Source organism: Sinocyclocheilus rhinocerous, unplaced genomic scaffold (assembly GCF_001515625.1).
Source record: "Sinocyclocheilus rhinocerous isolate Xijiao unplaced genomic scaffold, SAMN03320098_v1.1 scaffold1314, whole genome shotgun sequence".
In the NCBI taxonomy this organism is placed as follows: domain Eukaryota; kingdom Metazoa; phylum Chordata; class Actinopteri; order Cypriniformes; family Cyprinidae; genus Sinocyclocheilus; species Sinocyclocheilus rhinocerous.
In genome coordinates, this window is record NW_015644118.1 from 384,804 (window position 1) to 403,998 (window position 19,195).

The 19,195-nt window shown below is 37.4% G+C and overlaps 2 protein-coding genes across 4 annotated transcripts in view; one reads left to right on the top strand and one right to left on the bottom strand.

Moving 5' to 3' along the window:
- LOC107757998 (breast cancer anti-estrogen resistance protein 3-like) overlaps positions 1-2,981 on the top strand; it is a 58,790-nt gene extending 55,809 nt beyond the window's left edge. For both annotated transcript variants that reach the window (XM_016575619.1, XM_016575620.1), the window contains exons 10-12: positions 1,152-1,263; positions 1,342-1,548; positions 2,180-2,981. In XM_016575619.1, the coding sequence (XP_016431105.1) occupies positions 1,152-1,263; positions 1,342-1,548; positions 2,180-2,355 (495 nt within the window). In that variant the 3' untranslated portion in view covers positions 2,356-2,981. The remainder of the gene's footprint in view (positions 1-1,151; positions 1,264-1,341; positions 1,549-2,179) is intronic.
- A 1,432-nt stretch (positions 2,982-4,413) lies between these two features.
- Positions 4,414-19,195, bottom strand: part of fnbp1l (formin binding protein 1-like) — a 49,708-nt gene continuing 34,926 nt past the window's right edge. The window contains exons 4-15 of one of the 2 annotated variants that reach the window (XM_016575622.1): positions 17,474-17,621; positions 17,310-17,372; positions 15,897-16,001; positions 15,578-15,706; positions 14,879-15,025; positions 12,607-12,810; positions 9,365-9,474; positions 8,882-9,014; positions 8,510-8,604; positions 7,535-7,677; positions 6,562-6,720; positions 4,414-5,791 (exon numbers count right to left, since the gene is read on the bottom strand). In XM_016575622.1, coding sequence (XP_016431108.1) covers positions 5,784-5,791; positions 6,562-6,720; positions 7,535-7,677; positions 8,510-8,604; positions 8,882-9,014; positions 9,365-9,474; positions 12,607-12,810; positions 14,879-15,025; positions 15,578-15,706; positions 15,897-16,001; positions 17,310-17,372; positions 17,474-17,621 — 1,444 coding nt within the window. In that variant the 3' untranslated portion in view covers positions 4,414-5,783. Of the gene's footprint in view, positions 5,792-5,914; positions 6,721-7,534; positions 7,678-8,509; positions 8,605-8,881; positions 9,015-9,364; positions 9,475-12,606; positions 12,811-14,878; positions 15,026-15,577; positions 15,707-15,896; positions 16,002-17,309; positions 17,373-17,473; positions 17,622-19,195 lie in introns of those variants that run through there. The other variant, XM_016575621.1, reaches the window with a different exon arrangement.

The following is a 19,195-nucleotide window of genomic DNA, read 5'->3' on the forward strand; positions in this document are numbered from 1 at the left end:
GGCCCATCCACAGCCCAAATTTAGCTTAGCTTCTGTGCAATACTTTTCTATTCTGGATGTTAATTCCTTTGATGCAAACGCTTTGTGTACATGCTACAGGTTGCTAGGATATTAAATGTTTCTGAGGAGGTGAAAGGTCAAATGGGTGTGACCTCTGGGCTGGAGCTGGTGACCCTTCCTCATGGGAGACAGCTGCGGCAGGACCTCATGGAAAGGTAAACAGATGCTGTCAACACATGATCTATTAAGCAGATTTATGATGACTCATAAGGGCGGACAACTCTTTCAGATAATATTAACTCTTACATATGCTAAAGTCTAAACAGTGGCTTTTTTGCAGATAGTTCTATAGTAACATTCACAGACAGTAATTTGCCGTATCCAGAGTCTTGTAGGCCACACATTTAACATGCATGGCTGGTTCTTTTTAAACAGGCATACCACTATGGCGATTGGAGTTGCTGTGGATATCCTGGGGTGTACAGGAAGTCTGGAGGAGAGAGTTTAAGGCAACTATTACTGTTTATGTAGCTTAAATGGCAATATTTAACATGTAATTTTAAGCCTTAATTAAATATAATTATATACAAACTTTTTCAAAGTTTTTGAAAGAAGTCTCTTCTTGCAATGCTCACCAAGGCTGCATTAATTTGATCAAAAATACAGTAAAAAAAAAACAGCAATATTATGATATATTACAATTTAAAACAACTGCTTTCTATTTTTAAATATGTGAACAAATGTGTGAATATTTTTCTGTGGAAAATGTGATACATTTACATGACCAATAGAAAGTTCATTATACTATATTATATACATTATAATTATCTTTACTGTCACTTTTGATCAATGAATGCATCTTGGCTGAATAAAAGTATGACTTTCTTAAAAATATATATTACAGACTCCAATTTTAACAGTAGTGCACACATTACAAAAGCTAATATTTATATGGAAATCCTAAGTAGTCTCTATAAGATAGTATTATAATACACAGCTTATTCATCACAGATTGTTTATCGGATAGCTTTCGGTTTCAAAAACTGGGAACGCCCCTTTCGCTTGACTTGAGCTAGAGACTTTTCTCCCCCTCAGTGTGTGGTCAAGTGTAGGAAACATGCTTTAATGTGTGAACTTTGTTGTATAAACAGATTACCAGACTGGATCATACGTGGACTAGTTTGCGAAGAAAATATACGCAGACTGCCATTATTTATGAGAAATGTTTGAAACCATTCTACAAAGGACTCTATGAAAGAAGTGGTGAGTTTCTGAACATATTTAAACATATTTAAAATGCCCTTCATAGGTCACCTTTAGTTCTTGTTCTTGTCTTTCCAGCTGAAGTCCCACTGAGCAATGCCAGTGTTCCTCTGCTAATGCCGCTGCTCACCTTGATGGAGAGGCCTGCGGTCACCTTTGAGGGTATGGACGCCTGGGAGAACAACGACCAAGGCTGTGAAATCATGTTCCGGCACTTGGAAGGAGCTCGTGCTGTTGCACGCAATGCGGACACATACAGCTGCAACGCACAGCGGATCCTCCAGGGTAAGACAAGGACATTACAACAGTCATTTCAGGAGTAACATGGTGCTTTAACTTGAGGGAACTGGTGAGCCAAACACATTTATGTGATAGAAAATTCATACGCCATTGGATTTGCATAGTCATAAAATCCAGAAGAAAATCTGCATTCAAATCATGGGTCCCCTCGGGAAGTTAAAAGGCCTGGTTACCAAAACAAGCACACAGCGAGACCAATGTAGTCTCATTCACAAACTAATGCTCTGGTTCAAAAGAATCACTCAGAAAGACTCTCCAACAGTCTAAGAAATCCTTTAGAGCAGTTACTAACAGTTATCATGATTCACCTACTGAACAAGTTATCATTCCTGTAGTCATGTCTGACTCACAATGAAGCAACTACTACAGTTATATGTACTGAAAGAAAGAAAGAAAGTTACATTTTACAATTTGGTATCTTTAACAATGAACAATGCTCAGCATTTATTAACTGAGGTTAATCTCTATATACTAATACATTTTTAACATTTAAAATATTATCATTTAACATTAGCTAAAGTATGAACATCTATTGCATTAAATGACAATAAATTGAAACTTATTGTACAGCGTTGCCAACGATCATTCTTTAAATGATATTTGACTCTCTCTCCAGGATTCCAACCTAATGATGACATGTTGGAGATCTTGAGGACTGATTTCCAGTTGCGTCTGCTATGGGGCAGCAGGGGGGCAGCTGTGGACCAGACAGAGCGATACGACAAATTCAAACTCATCCTTATGGCCCTGTCCAGAAAACTAGAGCCTCCAGTCAAACACACAGAACTCTGAAAAAACCAGACACTTTATATACCTATTAGCCTCTCTGAACCTCTCTGTGGGGTCAAGTCAGGTCAATGATCACCTGCATCTGAAAAAGGATGTTCTCCAACAGAATGTGAGCTTCGAAAGATCACATGCAGATTACAAGTCGGAAGCCACTCATGAGCACAAATGGCACTTGACTATGGAGAGCTACTTTGTTCCATATGCACCTTCCAGAGGTGTGCTCCACACTTATGAAATGGGCAGGTACCAGTTTTGCCTTCAAGAAAAGAAGGAAGGGTACGTAGAATATATCTAATGGCCAACATATCATCCACACAAAGAAATACAGATACCGCTGGAGGCAGAGAGAACACTTCATGAGAGGTGCTCAATCATTTGACACATGACGTGATGGATAAGAGAGGACTGAGATGATGGACTACACCTTCAAGACAAATTTGCAGCTCTATAAAGGAACATGAGGTGGTAATGTTTGTACAATTAGAAATATCATGAAGCCCATTGGTCAAAGCAGTGTTGATAATTTTTAAAAATACCACATGGAAAAAGATGTACATAATCATCACTATAGTGTACGCATGTAAAGGCTAGTTTGTGTAATATATTGTATTATTGACCTGTAAATAGTCACCCATAAATGAAATATTCTGAAAATATTGAATAAATATCTAATAAAAGCTTTTTAATTGTTACACATTTTTTCTCATATGTGTTATACTGTGTAAGGATCAGTAATATTTTTTTTAATTCTGCAAGAATGTGTTAAATTGATTTAAAGTAGTATAACTGAATTTTTTCTAATTAAAGATTTATATTTTAAATAAATGCTGTTCTTTCTATTAATCAAAGAATGTATCACAATTTCCACAAAAATATTAAGCAGAAAGAAATGTTTCTTGAGCACAAAATAAAAATATCGGAATGATTTCTGAAGGATCATGTGACACTGAAGACTGGAGTCATGGCTGCTGAAAATTCAGCTTTGCCATTAATGGAAAAGATTACATTTTAAAATGTATTAAAATACAAAACAGTTCTTCTATATTGTAATTATATTTCACAACTGTATGGTTTTTTCCTGCATTTTAATCAAATAAATGCAGCCCTGGTGAGCCTAAAACATTAGATATCTGGTTAAAAACATTAAAAAAAAAAATCTTACTGACCCCAAACTTTTGAAACTTTTTGAATCTACAACCCATGATGCACTGCACATACATTATTTGCAGGTTAGAAACCTTGGCTGCTGAAAAAACAAGCAATCATGACTAAATTCATTGTATGCAGTAGGAATATAAAATACAAAATACATCAATCTAAACAGAGTGAAGAACTCCAAGAAATGAAAGTCAAGATGAACGAGACAGACATAGGTATTTATTTCTCGGTTGCTCTTGCTCCAACACAATCCCCAGTATATAGTGGTCAACGCTGTCTTACTGTACAACACATTCACACAAAAGGAAGCATTCACATCAGACATCATTCACTCCCTAATATTCCAATTCAAATGCAACAGGGTAAAAAGTGCATCGGTTAAGACCAGGCTCCTATTGAAAACAGAGTTCAGACAGGAAGAAAAACTGGTTACAAAGCGATTACGGCACGGTTCTTTAAAGTAAAGCCTGAAAGTCACTCACGCGGTAAAAAAAAAAAAAGCCAGTCATGGCTGCTGAAAATTCAGCTTTGCCATTAATGGAAAAGATTACATTTTAAAATGTATTAAAATACAAAACAGTTCTTCTATATTGTAATTATATTTCACAACTGTATGGTTTTTTCCTGCATTTTAATCAAATAAATGCAGCCCTGGTGAGCCTAAAACATTAGATATCTGGTTAAAAACATTAAAAAAAAAAATCTTACTGACCCCAAACTTTTGAAACTTTTTGAATCTACAACCCATGATGCACTGCACATACATTATTTGCAGGTTAGAAACCTTGGCTGCTGAAAAAACAAGCAATCATGACTAAATTCATTGTATGCAGTAGGAATATAAAATACAAAATACATCAATCTAAACAGAGTGAAGAACTCCAAGAAATGAAAGTCAAGATGAACGAGACAGACATAGGTATTTATTTCTCGGTTGCTCTTGCTCCAACACAATCCCCAGTATATAGTGGTCAACGCTGTCTTACTGTACAACACATTCACACAAAAGGAAGCATTCACATCAGACATCATTCACTCCCTAATATTCCAATTCAAATGCAACAGGGTAAAAAGTGCATCGGTTAAGACCAGGCTCCTATTGAAAACAGAGTTCAGACAGGAAGAAAAACTGGTTACAAAGCGATTACGGCACGGTTCTTTAAAGTAAAGCCTGAAAGTCACTCACGCGGTAAAAAAAAAAAAAGCCACGATAAAAACATTCATTCTGAATTTAAAGATGTTAATACATACAGTTTAATAATAAAAACTAACTAGGTATATACATATGCGAATATGCATCCATATGCACACACAGTTTTAAATGTAAGAATCACATTCACAAATAGACGCACTTGAGATCAGATTGTGGAGACATGTGGTCCCTTGTTAGGAGGCAGTGAGCATGTTCTTTTAGCAGATGTGACATCAGGAGCTGAACGAGAAATGGAGAAAGCACCGCAGAGAGCTGGCAGCCCAAGAACAAGCACTTTTTTTGGGCACTGAGGGTCAGATAGACCCCTATAGGCCTTTAGTTTCCACACAGAGGCCTGTAATTACGGCAGAGATGATGGTTGGTGTTCAGAGGTCCTCGCTGGCGTCTCTCTGCTTGTTTTATAAGGTGTTGGGTCCCCTTGCTGGTCAAATGTAGAACTGCATCAGGCTCCTTCCAGCCTCCAGACTAAGCAAAAGGGGGCGGGGCCAGTGGGTGGATGTTGCTGTGGGGACTGTTGCATTGGCTACTGAAGCACCATGCTTCCTCTACTCTGATTGGTCATGCTTTTGAGACTTACATCATGGTTAACATGGAATGCATCAAAGAGGAAATGTAGTCGAAAGAGAAAAGTCAACGGAAACAGACAAACAAGTGGTTGGGATAATAAGTGGTTAAATCCTAATAAGGGGTCAATTGGTCAGAACGGAATGAGGAATGAAAGGCTGCTGGATCATGCAGGTGCATGTTATGATGAACATGAGATGACGGTACAGACAGACATTCCGCTGAATATGTTAGTGCCAGGCAACGAATCTTTTTGGGTTCTCTGTTATTGCTCAAGTGCGTCTTTCCCCATTCTCCCATGCCCTCCCAGCACGCCCTGATATTCCCTGGAACGTCTGCTGCAATGGAATGATGTTAATGGCCATGACATAAACAGCACGCAAACATGCAACCTGCCCCAACACAATCTTGGTCTTAAATTCGCCCCACCGCCCCACTAACAGACCCACAGCAGTGAGTCCCGTCCACCAAACACCACAGAACCCCACTCATCCAATCAGGAACCTGTAGCCACAGAGAAAAGAGAAGACGGAGTCATTGACAGGTCCACCGACGACAAAGATTGATCAGCGACAGAAGAAAAAGACAGGATGCTAGTGAGCCAGCCCAACTGAGAGCTGCTCTGCAATTTTCTTGGATTGTATTTATTATATGCTTTTAATTTCAGGTCACACATGAAAAAGGAACTTGCACCACTCCAAGTTTAAACAGAAGAGTAGCACTCGCAGGAAAAGTTGAAATGAAACTGCAGGAAGAACTGCATGAACTGAAAGGTCAGAAGTACATCACTGTATCCTCGTACTGTGATTGGACTGTAGAAACATTGAGGAGATGCTCCAGGAAGAGTGTACTTTAGTTTCAACATGCATAAAACATAAGAGCTGATGATTGAAGTGTGACCGTTTTTCTCATTATTATACTCTCTCAGACAAACAGATATTTGAAAAGGAGCTGATACATTTTGTTCAGGTTTGCTCCGATGGTATAAAACTGATTAAAAACAGTGCATTAAGCACTAATTTAAAATGATATTAAAGCAATACAAATCTCTACAATTCTACAGATTGATCTGCTGCAGCAGTGCAGAGAAAATAGTCACTTTTAGAGTGTGTCAGTGTGTGTTTGTCCTTGGGCTCACATGGTGAACAAAGGCATATGGCAGTCAGCCGAGCTGCACTTGATGAGTCACGGTAAATCTGACACACGCTCCCCCATGTGTGATGTCATGACTAGGCGGTGCTGCCGTGGGTGATGTCATATGTAGGTGACCGCACCTTTGCTGTTTTTCTCCAGTGTGATCTCCACGTAGGATGTGGGGATGTAGCCCTCCTCTCCCCCTTGTTTCCGAACCCGTGTCCATCCGTCCCCTTTATCTTCCTCTATGACATACAGCACCTCGTTCTCCTTCATTACCAACGTGCCTTCATTAGAGCCTAAGGAACAAACACATTTTTAATACTATAAGAATTTAAGCCACATAAATGAACACAGTAACTATGGCATACTGTTGATTAACACAGAAAATAATTTCAACTTAAAAAGATTTCATTTAGAAGGTGCATAAGCAGAAATCTTTGTGAATTATTGTGAGTTATTTAGTAGAAAATCTGTCATTGCATTTGTATAGTAATTCGTGTGGGTGGAATTGGTCAATGAAACGGTGCTTTTATGGACATTTATAATTGACATTATGCCGCAAATGTTTTTAACAGAACTCAAATTCTCTTAAAGAGGTCATTAAATGGAGAATCAAAATGTTCTTGATAGTTACCCATATAAGGGGCTACTCGTCAATAAACATACTGCAAGTTACAGAAGTCAAATCTATCTCCCCAGTTTAAAACATGAATTTTTCTTTTCCACCCTTCGGAAACCAGGAGAATTGTTACATTGTTTTAATGACGTGTCTGAGCGAAAGATAAAGTTTTCGTTTGTTCTTCACATTTCACAACAGACTGTCATCTTGAGTATCAAAACCCTTGATATGCTGTAAAGCAGGACACACAATATGGTGCAATGAAGTTAGCTAATCACAGCAGTGGCCAATTACTTCCATTTCTGCAAGAGGTAACGGCGCTTCAAAATCAGTGTGTTGCACAGAGAGTGAAAATGAGAATAGAAAATGATCAATTTCTCAAATACTGGACCTTTTTTTAGTGCAAAAAAACAAACTAACCTTGAGAAACGTAATATAAAAATTTGAAACTGCATTTCGTGACCCCTTTAAACAAGGAGCTGTTTTTGTACCATCAAAAGAGTAGAGAGCTTTGCAGTGGCCGATGGCAGGGAGAGGATCGTCATCGTCAAACTCATCATCAAATTCATGTGGGTCTGGCTGCGGTGGAGACCGATGCTCCTGACTGTGATCATCTGTGTAACTGCCTTCAGGGCTGAAAGAAAGAAGAAAAGCGTCAATGTTTTAAAGTGGCCTTTATGTTCAGAGGCAGCTGTGTGACGTGTGGAGGCGCACAGCACTTGAATAGGACTGGAAAGTACGATCGTTTCATAAGACAACCATGCTACATAATGAGAAGCTACTGTGCCATTGATATAACATGTATCTTAGTTGTATCTTTTAGTTTGCGTACATCAAGATCCAAATAAAAAGAAAATATAATGAGAATAAGTAAATTTGCAGTATTTGCAGTAAGTACACTACTATTCAAAATATGTTTAATGTTTTAAAAAGAAGTCTCTTATGGTCTTATGCTTAAACTCTTAAACATTTATTTGAGCAAAAATACAGTAATATTGTGAAATATTATTACAAATTAAAGTAAGTTTTATATTGTAATTTATTTTTAATTATTAAATATTCCTGTGATGCAAAGCTGAATTTTCAGCATCATTACTCCAGTCTTCAGTGTCACGTGATCCTTTAGAAATCATTCTAATATGCTGATTTGGTGCCTTAAGAAACATTTCTTATTATTATCAATGTTGAAAACAGCTGATATTAAATTTTAGTCAATCTGCCCTAGCATTGAAAGATTTATGATTGATATTCCAACTACATGACTACTTGAATTCCACTGCTGTGCCTTTCTACTCATTTATATCTACAAAAATCTTGTAGAACAGCAAGAACATCTCAACAGCTCTTCTACGCATGGATATACAAACAGTTCAGGGACTCATTAAAGGGATGGCTGTATACTAGACATATTATTGTCTATCCTGGCTATCTTAAGAATGTAGATAATGTAATCAGGAAATGCAGACCTCTCTCTGCCGTGGGGTGCGTGGTGGTTCACATCTGCACTGGACCGTCGCTCACTGCGGGATCCGTGCTTTCCTTCAACCTCTGCTAGCCAACTCTGAGATGGAGAGAGAGTGGTGAAGAGTGATACAGGTCCAAATATCTTGTACTACTAATGAACAACTGTTAAAACTCAAAGGCTTATTATGAGAAACTTGAAGATAAATTGCATTTCATGTGATGCAGAAACCGCATTATGTCCATTCCTCCACTAGATGGCGCTGACACACAGAACCGCTCAGCTGTTTTATGTCAAATTTATCTAGATGTACATTCCCAGAGGCTGTGCTTCCTTATAAGACTGCAACAATAAGCCAATCCTCTGGGAAGGTTACCTCATTTTTATGGATCTCAGAGCGGAGTTTCTCCATGTTGCATATGGTCTCTGAAATCTTGGGCTGGAGACTTCCAGGATCTCCCATCTGAGGATTCTTTTCATAGACATCCTTCATTTTGTTAAGAGCATCTCTGTGATAAAGACAATTATGATTTTGAGATATTATTCTCTATCCATTTAATAGGTTTTAAACAGTTTAAACCGTGAGCATGCATGGCTGCAAACAGAAAAATAAATAAATAAATACATACAGGAAAAAAGTAACTAAAATAATAATAATAATTTACTAAAATAAATAATACATTCATATAAATGAATATGTTATTATAAATAAATAAGTAAATTCATTTTTTTCTGCCAATAGAAAATTCAGCCAATAGAAAGTTTTTTCTCAGCAAGAAAAAAATACTTAAGGCAAGACTCAATGCTACATAGAGAAATTATTTAAAAAAAAGGGTGAGTAGCCCTCTCTATGATCTACCTTTGGTCCATTTCTTTCTGCAGTTCTTTATTCAGCTCATCGATCCTCTGTTGAAGTTTTTTGCGTCTCTGTTCAGGGGGAAGGTGGCTGAGATCCTCTAGTGTTGGCGCCTGTACAAATACAGGTTATTGGTTGGAGGCAAAGAAGCATCGACAAGCATCCAGTTGCAGTGCACATGGTATAAACAGCCGTTCTTAAGAGAGATGTCCTCCCTAGAGCTTAATGGGCCCGTTTGTTTGCATACATTCCAATTTTGCAATTCCACTGAAAGTTTATAAATATTTAGCCACACTATAAGAAAGACAAAAAGAAAGCACGCTGTACAACTTGAGGAAGGAGGGGGTTTCATTGCGGTCATAGCATCCTAGAACTAAACACTCAAACGTCTATTCTTAAACCTCATATCACATATATACTAAAGCAGTCCAAAACACACATTACTTACCAGCTTTAAAGACCACTGAGAGGTTATGGTTACGTCACGCCATTTCAAAAAGAACAAAGACAAATTTCTTATAAACATCAGTCAATCAAATGCATTTTGACTGACGATTTTAGTCACGTTTACACAGAATGGCCCCATTTTATCAGGCATTAGCCTGTAGCTTTAGCTCAGTTCTTGTGAGTTTAGCATGGTTAATACCACAAGAAAGACATTTTGGAAGTCTGGTCAAAAACCTGAACCAGCCTGAAACCTCGCAACAATCTCATCTTTGTTTTTAATATTTCTGTTTAAGCTAAGTTATAAAGTAGAAGTAAAAGAAGAACAGGTAATATCATGGAATTTGGTTTTACAGAAGTAGTCCCTGATGTGGTTTTCAAATAAGTTTATCTGAACTATTAGGAAAAGGTAATCCGTTATGGCAGTTGATTTAAAAGAAGTAGTTCACTTCCAGAATACAAATTTCCTGATAATTTTCTCACCCCCATGTCATTCAAGATGTTCATGTCTTTTTGTCTTCAGTCGCAAAGAAATTAAGGTCTTTGAGGAAAACGTTCCAGGATTTTTCTCCATAAAATAGACTTCAATGGGACCCAACGGGCTGAAGGTCAAATTGCAGTTTCAATGCATCTTCAAAGGGCTCTACACGGTACCAGCCAAGGAACAGGGGTATTATCTAGCGAAACAATCATAATTTTCTTAAATTTATATACTTTTTAACCACAAATGCTCATCTTACACTAGCTCTGCGGTGCGCGTCACGCACGACGCACGAAAGGTAGGGTAGGGTGAAAAAAACATCTCATTTTCTCAAAGGGCATTTGACTTTCTTTGCATGTTCGCTTTGTAAACATTGGGTCGGCACTTCCGCCTACGTCAACGTGATAACATAATGCGTGAAGTCAAGCTAGTGCAAGATGAGCATTTGTGGTTAAAAAGTATATACATTTTAATTTTTTTAAGAAAATGATCGTTTCGCTACATGAGACCCTTAAGGCTGATTTATACTTCTGCGTCGGACCTACGCTGTAGCCTTTACGCCGTAGGCTATGCGTCAGTTTTCATTTATAGGTCCCATTGAAGTCCATTTTATGGAGAAAAATCCTGGAATGTTTTCCTCAAAAACCTTAATTTCTTTGCGACTGAAGACTAAGACATGAACATCTTGGATGACACGGGGGTGAGAAAATTATCAGGATTTTTTTTATCTGGAAGTGAACTACTCCTTTAATGACAGCAATTCAATATTCTTCTATTGTAACTTGAATTTGCAAACATTCAGTAGGTTTGGTGTACAATCATACACACTACTGAAACTTGGCTATATACACCAAGAAAATCTTGAGGAAACAAAGATCGTGCTTGTGAAATTTTAGAATAGCTGTATCCAGTTAAAAGAGCCATTCACAAATATTAAACCTTAGCAAAAACCTCATTGCCTCCTCACCAAACCATATGTGAAGTGTCATCATTTGCTCTGTTGTTTAGATAAGGTCAGACTGGTACAAAGTCTTTTAAGATAATTAAAATGACTTTGATGGGCACTTTTCTACAAAAAGATTCACAATTGGATCTTTCGTGTTTAAAAGATGTTCAAAGGAGAATTATTCAAAACCGTGAATCTCCCAGACTAAACTCAATGTTTGTAAAGTTATTGTGTCCCATCCTCAAGTCTGTTTTAATACATGTTCACCATGACAGCGATTTATAGCATTAAAGTAACTGCAAGTTACTGCAATATTCAATGAGAGAAACGAGCAACATCAATCATGTAAATGCAAAACTGCAGCATCTACCAAAGAGAGTACAGGCAATGCAACTTGAGTAACTAAAATTACTGTCAGTGTGAACACAGGTATATGGAAAAGAGCTACTATGCTGTATTCTGTAATATGCAAATTTGCATATGTATAAAAAAAATAAAGCAATTAAAAAAACACCCACCCAACACTCCCTCCACCATATTCTGCAGCCTGACGCAAAAATCAAACAAGCATTTAAACCCCACAGCTAAAATTAGGGGCACAGTTCTTTGAACCCAGATAAAGCCTTATTCCTTCACTCAAAAACAATTGTGATTTTTCCTCATGTGCAGGAATTAGCTAAACCTTGGGTGAGAGAAACCGGCCCAAGCATAAGCACTAACGCCATAATCACGGCAAACCCACACACGCCAGTTCCAGGCCGACTCTTACCCCTCTTTTCACAGTTCGGAAGGATGGGATCTTAGATTTTGCATTTCTCATTTCAGATAGATGGTTAGCTATCCGCTCTGTAGAAAATTTAGGAGGGTGGAAATGGCCAGAGGGAAAACTCGGGAGAGAAGGGGGAGGGATGGACGGGGGAATCTGGGACAACAAAGATTTACGGTGAACTACTAACCAAACACAAACAAATGAACATGCAAAACTCATCTAAAATCACTCATCTAGCTAGTTAAATGGCTGAATGAGCAAAGTCTAGCTTGTTAAATGTTGTTTAGAAGCTAGTTTTAACTTTCATTACATCATTTAAATTAAGGGTTTTTAGAAACAACAACTACTTTCAAAGGAAGGAAAAACGTGAATCCATGTTGTTAAAAAGATATAAAAAGGTCAGGAAGTCTGTAGGTACTGACAGCATAGGTTTGAAAGCAGAAGTTAAAGTTTTACCTAGCCATATAATCCTTTACTGTTCACACAAGCCAAAGCAGAGAGCCTGGATGTCATGCGGGCTTTTAATTTATCACCTATTCTAAGCAAATGAGCCTTAAAATGGAACAGAAAGTTGCTCAGCAATGAAAAGTGTTTGTGAAACTCACCTTCGGTTTCTTCCCAAAAAGCCAGAGTTTGTTTTTGGTCCTGCCAACAGCGTGTTTGGGATCCGCTTTGCCTCCTTCTGTTTTGGGGGTCCCAATGGCTCCATCTGATCCTGTCCGTTGGATGTTCTGACTGAAGTCCTCAAAGGGGAAATCACCCGGGGGTTCAAACCCTGATTTGAATGACTCCACTACAATCCCAGAATCCTGTTGGAAAACAACAACAATATGCTTAACCTTTATATAGAGCCAAGTGCAAGAATTATATACTACCGTTCAAAAGTTTGGAGTATGTAATTTGGAGTATATACTTTTATTCAGCAAAGATACATTAAAATGATCAAAAGTGATGGGGAAGACATCTATATTGTTAGAAAAGATTTCTATTTTCTAGGAACAGCGAGTACTATAGTGTTGGTAAACTGTGAAATGAGGCACGAGGCAGGATGGTTAGCTGGTCTGGGACGACTATGTGTTTGTCCACGGTGTGGTACAATTACAAAAGAGCTCTGGCTTCATGTCACCCATTTAACAGCCTCTACGAGCCTCTCTTGACCTCAGCATTCGAGCAGAGGGCATTAGGAAATCCCAAAACAATGTAAGCAAGCTCATAAATAAAACAGATTCAGGTTATGATCAGAGCCGATTGGTTTGTTGCTTGGCTGGGCAAGTATCGATGAGGGGAAAAGAGGAAAAACATGGGTGACATGCTATTATGAGTGTTACCAAAGAAACAAATCATTTCCGAGTATGAGGATGTGAACAGCTCCGAGTAGAATCTTTGAGCTGCCATCCTGAAATTACAGTAATTCGCCAAAATGTGAATGCAGCATTATTTCTAGTATAAGACCTGTGCATAAATTAGATGGTCTTAAATCCAAAATTATTTAAGAGACCTGGAGGGGTATCCTAACCTAGTTAGGAGCTGCTAAATGTGTGTTATGAGCACTGAGATCTTGTCTGAAGGTCGGTTGGGCTATTAACTCAGCATGCGTTTGCTGGGGCTATTAACACAACTGAGGCTGCACACATAGTTGTTCAAGAAAAATAGTGATCCTCTTTAAAATATAACTTATGACGGAAAACTGGTGAAAAGAAAATTGGCTGGTGGGACGCAGGATTAAGTGTCTGTATTTAAGAAGTCTTAGACTTCACTAAGTTGCTTTTAGTTTCTTCACATACAGCTGAAGTCCTACTTTTTGCTAAGAACTTTGACTCCAAAGTCAAAGTATTTCTTAGAAGTTCTATATCAAACTTTCAAAGTTCGGGGTCAATAAGATTTTTTTACTAAGCATATTAGAATGATTTCTGAAGGCTCATGTGACACTGAAGACGAGTAATAGCTGCTACATTTTAAAATATATTAAAATAGAAAAAAGTTATTTTAAAAAGCAAAATTTCACAATATTACAAAATATTTTACTGTAGAAAGATCAAATAAATACAGCCTTGTTGCGCAAAAGAGAATTTTCAAAAACATAAAAAAAATATAACAATTTAACCAACACCAAACCTTTGAACAGTAGTGTTCATACATGACCAGGACAGAAAGAGAAAAAGAGAGGGAGACTAAAACAGGGCAAGATAAAAAAGTAATCAGTGGTTGTGGCGCCACACGCGACCTTTTCATAAGCATCAGCACTGGCGACAGCACTAAGAAAATTAGCAACTTATTTCTCTCATCCTCCCTTGCTCCCAATCATCCACTCCCTCGCTTCCTCCCGCCTACTCGCGGTCTCTGATAATCCCTTTTTTCTATCAAGAAGTGGACCGCAGCTACCAAGGAGATCACAGGTACAAAATGACCTCAGGGAGAAGTATGGTATATTTCCTTAAATTCATAATGGAGCGTAATAAGTTACTTGAGGCAACAAATGGATGAAGCCTGGTTATCAAAGCATGTTAGATGTCATAACTGCACCACCTGGATATAAAATTAATCTTTCTCTGATGAAAATGAAAATGAATCTTGTTCTACTAAACAGAAGTTCAGTAAGATTTTTTTAAATGTTTTATAAAAGGACTCTCTTATGCCCACCAAGGCTGCATTTATTTGGTCAAAAATACAGTAAAATCAGTAATAATCTGAAATATTATTACAATTTAAATAACTGTTTTTTTTATTTTAATATATTTTAAAGTATCATTTATTTTTGTTTTTGAACAGCAGTTTCTATATTGTTAATATTTAATTCTAGAATTTATAGATGTTTTACCAGTACGCAATTCTTTTTTGTAGGGCTCTTGAACATTTTAATAGCATTTTAGCACTTACCCTATGCTCGTCCACATTTTTAGCGGCAGTCACCATGCCCTCCAAGCATTTTGAGATAATGGGAATGACTCTTCGTTCCACCTCAGCAAAACTCCGGTACATCTCCCCAAGCTTGACCGTCCGCCGTTCATCCATGTCTTGCAGATTCTACAAGCACACAGACACAAAGGTTCAACTACATACACAAAACTACACTAGACATTTGATTCATTTGATTTTTCTGTGAGCGGTCGCAAACCAAATGCAATTTATCACAGTGTTATTGTTAACTGAAACTACTAAAAATAGTTAATGTTAACTGAAATAAAGCTTAAATAAAATATAAATATTAGATGAAAAATTTACTTAAAGAAATGTTGCCCTGTCAACTAACTGGAATAAAATAAGTTTAAGTACTAAAATGACTAATACTGAAACTGAAAAATTATATTCAGAAATATTAAAAGAAAATAAATAAACATTTTAAAAAAGCACCAAAAATGACTAAAACTTAAATAAAATGAATACTGAAAGGAAAAAAAATCAAAGCTAATTCAAAATATTAATAAATACTATAATAGTATATAAATAATACTAAAATAACAAGCTTGTTAACAACAATTTATTCAGTGAGTATAGTCTCTAAAAGCTTAGACTTCAAGAACTTACTAAAAAAATTGAACTGAAATATCAGAAACTAGAAATCAGGGATATCATCACCTTGAATATTTGAGGGATGGCCACGTTGAAATGTTTCCACTGTTCCGAGTTAAAGTTTTGCAACTGGGCTGCATACTCGTTCTTGCTCTCCTCTGCCATGTGTTGTCTCAGATACAGCTGGGACTTTGCCTAAGACAGAATGAATGGTCATCTGTATTACTAATACTTCAGGAATACAGCTCGTTCAGGACAACTTCCAGTCTTAGGCCAAAAACTGCACTCAAGTACTGTTTTGCAACGTTTTTCCAAATGATTCAGATAATATTCAGTCAATAACTTTAAGAAGTCATGTAGAGTATATTAGGATCACACAAACTACCTTTTCCACCTCTGACTTTGTGGCATTGATATCGTTGTCTAGCCTTTCGTAGATGAGCTGTGATTTCTCGGCCTCTTTACATTCCCGTTCAAACTTCTTTTTACTCTGTAAAATCCATACAGAAAAGGAGACACGTTGTTGGGCTGTCAAAACACACAGGACGCATTTCCTGCAACACGACTTGAGCATTGATGATCTTCCTGCGTCAAATACAGTCATAAAAGTCATGTTTTGATCAAGTAGCAACATAAATACAGATAAACGTACAAACAAACATCCAAAACAGTACAGAGAGTGAGAGTGCTAATGAAATTTGTGTAACAGCTTCCAAAGCATCTGTGTTTCATTTTGTGACAGTACAAGAACGAGGAATACCTATGTTATTACGACATGGCCATTCTCAATGCCAGATTCAGCTGTTGCTGACCTTTAGCTGCAGCAACCATAAAGCTGCAAAAATACTCCAGCTGTACAGTCTATGAGACGCACTGACAGGCAGGAAATGTACAGGATGCAGGAATGCAGTGCAGGGTATGAATTGGAGAGAAAGGGAGAATGGAAAGGGAGAGCTTTATAACATGAATGTGGCGCAGAAAGGTTTCCATTTGTACACTGCCAACAGTCTTTGACACTTTCTTCTGTTTTATACTTGCACATAAACACACACAGATATATCTGGATCTCAGGTCACAGCTGGAGGAGAGGTTGTGAATCAGTCACTTGCACTCAGCCATTGACACAACAGTGCAACTAGCAGACGTACAAACCATCTCAAAAAGGGCTGATGCTATTCCAAAATTTCTGTGGTTGCTACCAATATCAGTAAAATTTCACGTTTCTCATATTCAATTTTAAAAACGGCAAAAAATAATATACCACTGAATATTAAATCAAAAGCATACAGTAAAGCATCCTCCCTGCTTTCTTTTTCTCTGAATATTACTCTTCAGCTTTTGGTCTGTGAAATGTTATTTTGTTATGTTTGTTTGTTAATTGTCCATTTTTTAAAAATCTAACTTTGCAAAGCGAACTGGGTTTAAATGAGAATTATTATTAATATTATTATTATCCAAGTATTTAAATAATTATATATATACTGCTTCAGGTATTTCAAATAATTATTTCAAATCATTAATTAATAATTACTTATTGTTAAAGTGAACAGTTACTAATAAAATAAAGGAAAAAGAAACAAATTACAGCCAATAAAAAAAATAATAATAATAAAAATGCAAATTAAATAAACCGTTTTTGAGGTATTAGTAGTATCAAGCAGTCAAACATAAAAAACTGAACAAAAATTATTACTACTACTACTACTATGTTTGTCCCAGCTGTTTCAGACATAACTGACAGATTTTTTTTTGTACCAAAGTACCAGTACTTCTGATCTCTAATCTCAAAATGACTCACATTGTCCATGTGTTTCCAGCACTGGTCTAGATACTGTTGGGTCTTTCGTCCCTCCTGGAGATGCTGTTGATCAGACAAGATACAACAATATTTCAAATACAACTTCTTGTATTGAACTTCACCAGAATGTGCAGTTGTCTCAGGTGCATGTATTCGACACTCACATGTTTCCTCTCTGCCTTCAGGTCCTGTGAGTACCTCATCAGCTCCCCATAGACTTTGTGCCCCATCTCCTCGGCAACGACCTCTCGCTGACCTGAGTAGTCATTCAACTCATTCAGTATGGAGTAGAATGACAGACAGGATGTGAACCTGCAGGAAGAAAATATTCAACAATTAAGAAAATTTCAATTAAGAAAATTGTGCATCAATGGCTATTTTCATGGTAAAATCACAGTACACCATTGCAATAAAAACTACATAGGATCTTTCAATTTGCTAAAATATTTAGTTCCATCAAACAAATACATTTTGCAAGCTTTCTTTTGCTTTTGTTGTTCATAGCACAAAAGTAAAGAATGAGTAACAACATGGTGATAATCTCAAAATGATCTACGTGTCAACCTATTACCATTTAGAAATATTAGTCAACTTTAAAAGACCTTATGTAATTTTAGGATATCTGAACATCTTGCATCTGAGCTAAAGGTTTACATTCTAATATGGGACATTTTACTGCCTGATTTTTGAGAGATGTCTATGCCCTCATAAAAAATTAAGTGAATTTATCACCAGACACATGCAGCTTCTCTTCAAGTTGCCATCATGGGTCCTGGGGGCCGGCAGACTCTATCTGTATGTTGATATTGACTAAAGGTCAGTCTGCAAGGCATGACTAGCTCACTATATTAAAAATCCCCTCTGACACACACACACAAAGCTGTTCATCTCTCCTCTTTAGGCATGTGTGTGCATTGGGAGGGCAGGACAGAGATTTTTTGTCCAAAGCAAATGTCCCCCACCTCCAGGGTTGAGTTCTAATCGGCGGGCTGTCTCTACATTACATGAGGAATGTCCTGGGACAAAAACACATGCTGGGAGAAATTATGCCTATCTAACAGAATTCATTACGGGATATGGGAGGATCTGGAGCTGACACCCAGCATATACTCCCCGGTTTCTGCTTTCAACCTAAATCTACAGCCAACAGGGAAGAAACATGATGCTTAGGACAGTAACTGCAGCCAAAACATACAATGAAATAATATCATGAGTTCAACTTTAAAGAATTAATGGTAGCTCAAACTTAAATGTTTTTATTTCCAGCTTTTAATTTCCACTTTTGTCATTTATTATTATTATAATTTTTTTTAAGTATTATCACTGTAGATGTGATTAGGCCAGAGGCACGAGGCCGCAGGCCGAGTGCCGGAGGCAATCACAGCCGCTGATATAGAGCCGGTATCGCTCTCGTACTCTAGTGATATTGCGTTTATACAGCAGTTCGACGGAACATGTGTGTAATTAAACAAGAAACAACGGAGTGCCTAATAAAACCCTCTTTTATGCGGAACTACTTCCTTCCGCCACGGATTCAAAGCTCAAGTTGACAGTTAAACATACGTCACTTTTAGAATTCGTATCAAGGGCATGTGCTGCTTCAGTTAGGTTATTAGTGAGAAATAATGAGGTTATAAGAGAGAAACAATGCGGCAAGACGTGCATCCAAATGAGAGAGAGAGAGACCGCGAAGCTAGACGCTTCTTCTTATATTAACTAACGTACTCTACGATTAGCTCAGTGAACAATTAAAAAAAACATAGACCCGGCTAGAACAAGCGGAGTGATACAAAATTGTGAAAGGGCGTTCCTGTAGCGATACCAGTACAATATCTCACGGTTCTCAACCAATCAGATTTGAGAACCAGAACAAACTGTTGTATAAA